Source organism: Mesoplodon densirostris, chromosome 2 (assembly GCF_025265405.1).
Source record: "Mesoplodon densirostris isolate mMesDen1 chromosome 2, mMesDen1 primary haplotype, whole genome shotgun sequence".
Taxonomy (NCBI): domain Eukaryota; kingdom Metazoa; phylum Chordata; class Mammalia; order Artiodactyla; family Ziphiidae; genus Mesoplodon; species Mesoplodon densirostris.
This window is the reverse complement of record NC_082662.1, coordinates 126,616,140-126,626,223: the sequence shown is the minus strand read 5'-3', so window position 1 is coordinate 126,626,223 and position 10,084 is coordinate 126,616,140. Positions and strand designations below refer to the sequence as shown.

The following is a 10,084-nucleotide window of genomic DNA, read 5'->3' as shown; positions in this document are numbered from 1 at the left end:
ACTCTTTATCAGTTCATTGAGTTTCTTCACGTCTTCCCAATAAATTTCTTTCTTCTTTAAGCTAACTACAGTCAGTCTGTTGCTTTCAATGAAACAACTCTTACCATGTAAAAAGACAGCTGAATGGCAATTAATAAACTTAATTTATGTGATTATCATATAGCTATATATTTTATATATTTATAATGTATACAATATACTATTATAATGAATAAGCTTAACAATGCTAATATAGAGAATGCATTCTTTTCAAAAGCATATGGAACATGTACAAAATGATCTCTTAGGTAGTACACACACACACACACAAAGAAATTCCCCAAGAGTAGAAATACATGGGCCACAATATAAAACAAATCACCTAAAAATTAATACCAAAAGCATATCCAAATTTATTTACTTGAAAAGAAAGAAAAGCTGAAATTATAGAAAATTTAGAAAAGAATGGTGATAGGAATATTACCTGTCAAAAATGTGTGACAACATATGATAAAATGATTCTCAGAGGAAATTTTATAGCCTTAAATACATTTGCTACAAATCAAGGAAGATGGAGAATATGTGAACTTAAGTAGTCGATTCAAAAAGATAGAAAAAAGACAACAAAATAGATACCACGTTAATAGAAAAAAATGTAAAATATAAAATGAAATAGAAAAAAATAGCCTTGGTCAATAATACCAAAAGTTGGTCTTCTAAGAAATAGGAAAAGAGATAATCAAAATTATTAATGAGAAAGCATATGACAATTATTTTCAAATATTTTTTTTTATTATGGGAGTCAAGAAGCCCTTAAGGCCTCAGGAAGACACAAGATCAAAAGCCATAAAAGAAATCACTGACATATTGGACTCCATAAAAAAATATAATAAAACGAAATAGAAAGTTGTTTGAAAAATGAAAGACTCCATAAACAAAGTTAACAAGTAAGTAAATTTTTAGGAAATGTTTAGGAAAAGAATAACTAATAAACATCTGAAAGAATGTTCAGCCATACTAGTAATCAGGAAAGTTTAAAAGCAATCAAGACACCATTTTTCACCCATCAGATCAACAAAAATTTTTTAATATGATATTATGCAGTGTTAAAAATGTTGTGAGGAAACAAGCATTCTCATACATTGTTATAATGGGGAATGTAAATTGGCAGTAGTTTTGGAAGGCAATTTAGCAGTATGTATTAAAATTTTTAATGCACATACCCCTTTGAATCAGGCCATTTCCAGAAATCTATCCTACAGAAATACTTGAACCTGTGCACAAAGATATACGCATAAAAATGCTCATTGGAGCATTTCTTGGACTAGTGAAAAAAAATGAAACTTTCTAGGTCAATCAGAAGGAAAATGATTAAAGGATTGCTGAGCAGCCATTAAAATGAATGAGTAAATCTTTAGATAATTACATGAAAATTTTTCCATAACATAGTGTTAAATGGTAAAAAGTAAATTGTTGAATGCAAATTACATACTGTAGCCATTTAGATATGTGTGTCATATACAGACACACTTGTATGGGGGCAGGTATGGTATAAAGAGACTTTTCCTTTTTAGTCTATATTCCAGGGTTGTTTTAATTAAAAAGAAGAGAAAAAAGAAAACAGTTTGGAAAGAGCAGTATTAAACTGTTAGTTGTGTTTACTTTAAATAGGGGAGAAAAAAGGGGTTAAAGTGAAAAAGATTTTTACTTTTCACTCTATAAAATATGAAAATAAAAAAATAATCAAACATGACATTTTTGTGAAATTAAAAATTTTAATATAAAGAAATAATGTATGAAAATACTTTTCAAAGACAAATGAAATGGACCCTAAGTTTACCCTAGCAATTTTTCAAAGTCACAATAAAAAATAAAGTAGGATGGCCCTGGTACTTTCCAGTTCTCCTTCCTTTACAATATTATTAGGAATTACTTCAAGAGAATTCCTCTCATTTATGGAATATTACTGCCTTAAATATTACCTTCCAGGCCAAGAGTTCAAAGCATAGTTAGCGCAGGATTTCCAGCTAAGAACCCCAAACTGGCAGGATATCGTGGGCGGGGTGACACTTATTCTACTTCCTAATTAATATTAGAGCAGTATGTTAGAGCACTTTAATCTCCCCCAAAGTCACTTATTTTTTTAAAAAAACTCACACGTAAGTCGTAAATTGTGTGTTTTACTGGGTTTGTAGAAAGGTATTAAATGATCAGGAAAGCATAAGGAATAAGAAAACACCTCACTGACAGCTGATAGCAAGCAATCACCGCGAACCTTATCCAGCCCTTACTGTGTGCACAACAGCATGACTCTGCACAATGACACACTCTAAAGCTTGAACATTTTCTCAGGAATATACTTTGAAATATAAAGGTACATAAACAAAGAAGGCATAATTATGGCTTTGATAGGGACATTTTCCTTACGGTGCATAGAAAAAAAATACGGGAAAAGGAACTGTATTGACTTAGAGGGTTGAGAAAGCGGTCAAGCCCTATCTCACACCAGACGACTGCTGTCTCAAATACGCAGATTTCACGCTAAGTCGCAGTCGTAGGGCGGAGTATACGTGGAACACTACCTAACATTCAACAACGCGTGTCGCAGGCCTTTTTCTACTTCACCCCGCCTGCCTTCCCCGCCTGCACGGCGGGCACAAACGTCCTGAGGCGTCTTCACTGACAAGGTCCTCCCTCCATTTTGTCCCCAGTCTCCTTCAGGCAAGCCGAGTGGCGCTATTTTAAAGCCCCTCCCTGAAGAAGCCAAAGCAGGGAGTAAGCGGTGTGAGCGCTGGACCACACTTTCGCTCGGGGCGAAACGGTGGCTGGCGCTGGGTGGAGCTGCCGGGGTCGCCCAGGACTCGTCCCGGGGCGGGAAGACAAAGGACACGAAGGGGACGCGGGCCGCAAGCCAGTACGGGCCGACTTCCGGGCCGTGGGCTTGGCGGGGTGGGGGATCCCGTTCCCAGGACAAAGCGGCGGCGGCGCGCGCGCCCGCTCCGCGCGGTCCCGGCCGCCCCGCCGCGCGCGCCCAGCGCCCACGCACGGGAGCGAGCGCACGCGCGCGGACGACAATTAGAAATGGCGGTTGGGGCGAGTGGAGGGGCGGGGGCGGGAAACGGCGCAGCCTCTAAGTGTCAAGAGTCCGGGTGCGCGGTTGCTTCACGAGTCCTTCTCCTCCTCCCCTGGTCCAGGCCCTCGGGCTGGGGAGAGCCCCGGTAGAGAAGACGTGATCCGTTCAACTGAACAAAGGAAATGGCGGCCACACCAAAGGCAATCGGCTCGGCCGGTGCTGCCGCCGCGGAGACTGGGAAACGTTCCCTAAAATGGCGGACAGCGCGAACGCAGGCGCGGGCCGGGCTGGCCAAGGCGGGGCGGGGCGTCCGCTCACGGCGCCAGCGGCGGCGACGGGGCGGGGTGGAGGCGCCGACTGTCCCCATGGCGGCTGCGCCGGAGGCCGGGGAGCCCGGGAAGGGGAAGGTAATCCGGGCTGCGGCGGGGTGCGGCGGGGCGCGCGGAGCACGGGCGGGCGGCGCCTAAGGACGAGGGCTCTAGAGCTGGGAGACCCGGGCCGGAAGCACGTGTCATTAGCTTCTCTGCAATCGAACAGCTCCCCTCCTCCCATCCCGCGACATTTTTATCCTAATTGCCATGATTTAAGTGACCCAAACTAGGAGGATGAGGGGACCGGTACCGATAGATTACTGCAGGTCACAAGACTGATCCCTTTGGAAAGAAAGTTTTGTTGACAGGGGCCTCATATTGTAATTTACTAGCAAAGAGAGGGATTTAAAAGCTGAGGACAGGTGCCTTGTCTTTAAGGCTGTATACTTCACAACACTTAACAGAGGAATCGGTAAATGCTGAGGAATGAGAACTTGGTTATATTCGAGTGAATTTATATCCAGAGCAGGAGGGTGATGAAAAGATTGAGATTTTTTTCCCGTTAACCTTGTTTTCACTCGACCACGTGGAGGATGCAGTATCGTATGTATCCAATAGCTTCGCTGGCTGGCATTCATGTCTTCCTGCTCTGCCTTTCTCGCTTCACCTTCCACAGTCGTCCTTGTGGGCTACCCTGTAAAATGCATAATTCCACCTCTCTGCTTAAAACCAGTCGTAGCTGCCCATTGCTTTCAGGATAAATACGAATTTCTCGGCCTGTGATACAAAGCTCATCACCTAACTAACCCGTGTGACTCTTCTCATGCTTTCCTCTCCGGTGTATTAAAGCTAAACAGGGTTATCTCCGGTCTCCCCTCAAGGGCTTCCCGACTCCTCAGGAGACTGAGGTGCTTCTGCTTCTATCTCCCGGACACCTTGTACACTGCTGGATCATTATAGCATTATACTGGAAGTTAATTTGTGTCTTAAGAGCAGGGAACCCAATTTTTATATCCTCAATGCAGAGTAAATAACGTGTTTCAAAAAGGTAATGGAAGAAGAAAATTTTAAATAGTTAAGCCATAGAGAGATATCAATTAGATTCACAAATATTTATTTAAGACCCACACTGTGTGCCACACTGCACCTATAGTTTTAGGATATTCTCTGCTCAGCTTGAAAATTTTGATCACTTATTCAGTGTTCTTGCTTCTCTGGGGAATTTTCCATCTAAATTTGGCCTAGCTCATCACATGGTTATGAATAAATGTTGGGTAAATTGTTTCCATATTTTTTTTTCAAAAAATTTTTGTCAGTTTATACACTGTTGGTGCCTTTTCTGTTTTTAATGTCTCACATAGTATTTGGAATATGCTTACTTTAACAGAATGTACCCTTGTTTGAAACTTGCGTATCTCAAGGGGCACCATGACTACAAACACAAAATTCTACATTGTTTTGTGAGAACACTGGGATCTTGAATGGGGCTTTCATCCTTTTTGTATCTGGTTGTCCACCTTTGATAGGAGATAACTGCTGTCATTTTAGGGTCTTGAGGGTCGTTTAACCCATTGAGAATCAAGAAAAGAAATACATGAAAATTTTTTTTGATTAATACTGTATTTGAAGCCAAAGAAAATGTTTCAAAAACAAATGATTATCTGTGCCACATGTGCTGAGATGTAAAGTATGATGGATTTTGCAAAACGATTGTCTTTTAGAAAACCTCAGTGGTGCTGTTTCCGTCGAGTACAGTTCGTAAATGTCTGGTTGAAGCAAGTTAAAGGGAACATAGGTTTGTAAGTGAAGAAGCACACACAGGTAACTTTAGTTTTGCAGTGACAGGGAACAGAAAAATGGGACGGTGGCTTGCGGGGAAAGGGTGTCAGGAGAGGGGGATTTATTTTGTATGTTTCTAGATTGGAGATTATTAAAAGGAGGAAAAACAAGTAATGCAAATGAAAGATGGGATAACCATAGAAGCAGTCTTTTGAGAGTGGAGAAGGTAATCAACTGCAAAGTGAGGACTAGTTTTAAATAGGAGTAGGGCCAGTTGCTCCTTTGAAACAAAAGGAAAGGCAGACTATGAGCAATGATGCAGATACATTTAACAGTGGGAAATGAAGTAGCTCTAATTTGATCTGATCTGTTTCCTATAATTTATTAAATTGGCATTCTGGCTTAGAAATTTTTTTGAGCTTCCCTTAATTCCATCAAGGTGTGTTGGTAAGGCTGCCTTTCTAAGTCTAAGCTTAAAAATATTAGCTTACCAAAAAGTCTGTAATTTTAGTTTACATTTAAAGGCTTTGTTAATAGCAGGTGAACCTTAAGTTTGCAGACAACTACGGAATAAAAGAGGAATGTTAAATGCCTTGAACATTACAAACATAACTTCAAAGTGACTTCAGGCTTAGACTCTTTATTTTCATTTCTGAGAAAGTTCAGTGTACTCTCAAAAATATAAGCTCAAGACTTCATTACAGTATTCCATACTTGCTTTTAAGTCATCAGCAGTCGAAACTCCAACTTTACCAGGAGGCTGAAAATTCCCTACTAGTAAAGGGGAAAAAGTCTTTGTACATCCTTACCCAGTTTTGATACAAACTGCAGATCTACAGTATATGTGAACCTTGGTGTTTACTAAAAAACCAAAGGGTTAAATGCTGCAGTGGGAATGACAGGCTTTCAGGGTTAGACTGACTTCCACTTCCACTCTGCGAGCACTTATTAGCCTTCTACTTAAACCCTGAGCCTGTTTCAGAGAAAATGTCACAAAGAGTTTGTGAGAATTAAAAACAAGGGATATAAAGGGCCGGGCACTAATAGGTCCTTGGCACCTCTAAATTATGGTATTAGACAAGCATTGGCTTCTCAACCTTGGCGCTGACATTGACCAAGGCAGTTTTGTAGGTGATACATGCATTGTAGGACGTTTAGCAGTAGCATCCTTGGCCTCTAACCCACACTGTTGGTTTTAGAAGGTACCACTTAAAAAGGATGTTTATCTTTCAAAATAAACTGGATTATTCCATTATCTGCAATTTCAAAATTTTACTTTTCTAAAATCTCTAAAGCAGTGTTTCTCCCAGTCTGGGGGGTGGGCGGTTTCCTAAACATAAATGCCCGGGGCCTATTGAGTCAGAATCTGAGGGTGGGATTTGAAAATCTCTAAAAAGCTCAAAGTTACCTACCTAGCTGATTTAAACAAACAGCACTATTTCAGATGTTCAGCAAGTTTATTCTACACACTTGGCAAAGAACTGGGGCTGATAATTTTATCCAAATGTTCCCCCCCCCCGCAAAGTTTGCAGATTCTGGTGTATCCTGGGGTCACACTAGGGCTCCATTATGGAACGGAATCCAAATGAAAAAGCCCAGAAGCCTTGAAAGAAGTGCTGTCTTTGGCAGAGATGTGCAGTGTTTGGCATGCTGCGGCCAACACTTGATAGTTCCTTTCTTTCTCTCTGCTTAAATACGAAAGCCATCTTAACATTCTATCCCGTGGTAGAAGCTGGTCTCACTCGCTTCTAAGATCTGACATTAAAACACCACCACCCCATCTCAGTCTATTTAGCATCCTTCCCCCAGGGCAATGGCCTAGCTGCAGAACAGATCACACTCTCCCTTCCCCTCCGGGGCCATAAATTCCACCTGGCTCTTGACCCGAGGGTGAGAAACCATCATCTTTTGCTAAATTAAATGAAAAGACTAGAAGCAGAATTAAATCCCAACCTCTTTGTACATGAAGATTTGTACTAAAGAGCCTTTTAACATTCAAGTCTGCAACTTCAGTGAGCACCTGCTGTGCTCATGAAGTAAACATGTTGGGGGCGGGGAGGGAGCGGGCAGAGGCAAGAAAAAAAGGAACATAATGATCCAAGAGTATGTAACTTTTGCTTTATTAGGAGTCACATTGTCTTTCCTGCAGAAGCCTGAGCCAAAGCAAACACAATACCTTCATGTTTCAACCTTTAATCTGACTTGCCCTTTACTGTCCTTTTCCCATTTCTTCCACTCTTTTTCCCTTACAGTATATTACCATCTAGGTATATCTCATCCCAAAGAATGGACAAGTGGATTCCTTTTTAAAAGCTACATTAACTGAAAACAGTACCTTAAGTTTTTTTTTTTTTTATGAATAGAATGCTGTAGCAAAACAAAAGTGACTTATAAAAAAAAATTGTCCTGCCCTCCCAAAACCCCTAAGTACAGAGTGAGAGTGACAAGACATTCAAGTTGGAAAATGTTATGCTTAAAGTGGCAGTATTTTTTAATGAGGGAGAACAAATCCATAAATCCAATGAAGACTATATAATTTTAAAACCATTCATTTTAGCACTTGAAGGAACTTAAATTATCACCTAGCTGAACCCCTTCATTACAGATTGCAGGCCAGATAAAAAAATACGTCCTACAGGTTACAGAAGTTAGTGGCAGAGCTGAGAATAAAATCCAACCCTCTAGATTTCCAGCTTTTTTCATCACACCTAGGTGTGGTTACCATGTACTATCAACAAAGAAATACAATCAACGGCAACTTCATATCACAGGCAAGAAACAGACGAGATTTGTCTTAACACAAAGCATTTATTCTTACAGACACAACTGATGTGTTGTTACTAGTTAACACAGAAAATCTGCAGTCCTTAAAGGAATTTAAAACAGCAGTATACTAATATTATAAGCAACATGGTTAGGACAATTTCACTTTTCCCATCTATGTGTCTCAGGTTATTAAAAGGAAATTATGCTGCTTTTAAATTTCAGTGATAGCCAAATCCCCAAATGATTTCATACAGATGTTTAAAGAGCTCATAAAATGATGTATGCCCTTACCTTATCTCCAAACCAGTTGATTAACAAATTATAGCATAATGATGGTACCATAATCAATTTAGGTTTAATTTACCCTACCTGCTTAGGACTTTCTGGTCAAATTCTCAGGGTCTCCATTTTAGATTCATATTATATACCAAAGCAGGATGATTAAAGATGGTTTTAATCTTTGCCAAACCTAAAATAAAATATTCTCTTGTCCAATCTAAGTTTTTTTTATTTTTCGTAGCCCTTTAAGCTCCTAGGAATTTTAGATGTTGAAAACGTCCCCTGTGCACGGGATTCGACATTGTATGGCTCATTAGGATCTGTTGTGGCTGGCCTTGGACACTTTTTGTTAACTAGTGAGTATCTGCTTCTCTCTATGCATAAAAAACATGTTTCTCTTAAGTTTTTTTCCTAGATGAAGTATTATAACATGCAGTGTATTAGTGTTTATGCTTCCTTTTGACAGGTAGAATTAGAAGATCATGTGATGTTGGAATAGGAGGATTTATCTTGGTGACTTTAGGATGCTGGTATGTGTGCTAAGTATTCAAGAAGATCCACGATTGTAATAGGTTTATCTAGTTCCAAAGCACATGCTCTACTCAGAGCAACCTCCCACTGAGATTCCCCACCCTCACTGAAATGTATCTTACAAAATGATATTGCCAGACTGCCTTTAATCTTTTAAATATGTATATATATACACACATTTTGTGTCATTTTTCAAATGAACAGATGAATGCATGACATTAGGCACTGCATTAATGCCATGTCAGGGTTTATACTTCATTTAGGAAGGCCTCAACCTTTTATCTTATCCTAATGCTCATTTCAATCCCTACCTATGGCATAACATCTGAAAATGCTACCTTAAGAATGTGTTCACAACCACTGACAGTCATCTGTAAGCATTTAAAAATTTTGATTACAAATTTCAAATTAGTTTCCACAGGTATGTTATATCAATAATTTATTCATGTTCTCCTTACTAGGTTCCACTGTAGGTATAATTATGCAAAGCTAAGAATCCAGGAAAGACTTGCCAGAGAAGGAATTAAAAACAAGATTTTATATGAAAGTACCCACCTTGATCCTGAAAGAAAACAAACCAACAGCGGCAGCAGCAGCAATTGAGCAGTCTTGAGCACAGAAAACCCAGATACAACTCACTTCGGTGTGAACAAAGCCGAGATCAACTCTAGAAAGCATTTTATATACCACAAGGCTTTCAACCAAGTAAATAAAGTATGTGTAAGTTGTAGTCTTTTTTACATGTGTATGAATATTTACAAACTTATTCTGGCCCTGTAACTACTATCAGTATAGCACATAGTGGGCTCATACTTAAAATAAACCTCGTGTTTAACATGCTTAGAAAAGTGTTTCCTTATAGTAAGCAGTGAGTACACCTGACGTTTCAAGAAATAAAATCTCAGTTCGATGTTAAATCTTGCCTTAAAAACAAAAATCACAACTGTATTACTGTACCCTGTTAAAAATGAGGGGATACTTTCTGATTTCTAAAGCCAGTGATGTTGTATCAGACTTAAAACTAATGGGTCGTCACTTTGCAATTGTTATTTTAAAAATGTACCCATTGCTTGACCCTATTCTTCCACTTCAACAGGTGAGTCATCTCTCGGAAAGGAAAGGTGGTTTTAGCTGCTCTAAATATTTTTTAGATGTATGCAGAATTTTTATTTTTAAGTAGAACTTAAATATGTACATGGCACACATAAAAATATTTTCAGAAACTTGTTTGGTGCAAAGGAAAATACTGCAGAATTACACACATATTGTTCCATTAATGTAAAGACATTTATAATTCAACTGGCTGCCATTTAAAAAAAGCACCCAACTAAGTCCACAGCATTTATTCATTCATTCATCATTTTTG

At 39.4% G+C, this 10,084-nt stretch overlaps 1 protein-coding gene across 2 annotated transcripts; it reads left to right on the top strand.

Annotated features, from left to right (window-relative positions):
• Positions 1-3,097: 3,097 nt before the first annotated feature.
• LOC132484389 (cytochrome c oxidase assembly protein COX20, mitochondrial) lies at positions 3,098-9,867 on the top strand. 2 transcript variants are annotated; one of them, XM_060090881.1, is made up of 4 exons: positions 3,098-3,459; positions 8,429-8,543; positions 8,654-8,717; positions 9,180-9,867. In XM_060090881.1, exons 1-4 carry the CDS (start codon positions 3,235-3,237, stop codon positions 9,319-9,321), a joined length of 546 nt encoding a protein of 181 aa, XP_059946864.1. In that variant the 5' UTR covers positions 3,098-3,234; the 3' UTR covers positions 9,322-9,867. The 2 variants fall into 2 exon arrangements, with proteins under 2 accessions (XP_059946864.1, XP_059946865.1); XM_060090882.1 differs by having other exon boundaries at positions 8,658-8,717; positions 9,180-9,270.
• The last annotated feature ends 217 nt before the right edge of the window (positions 9,868-10,084 follow it).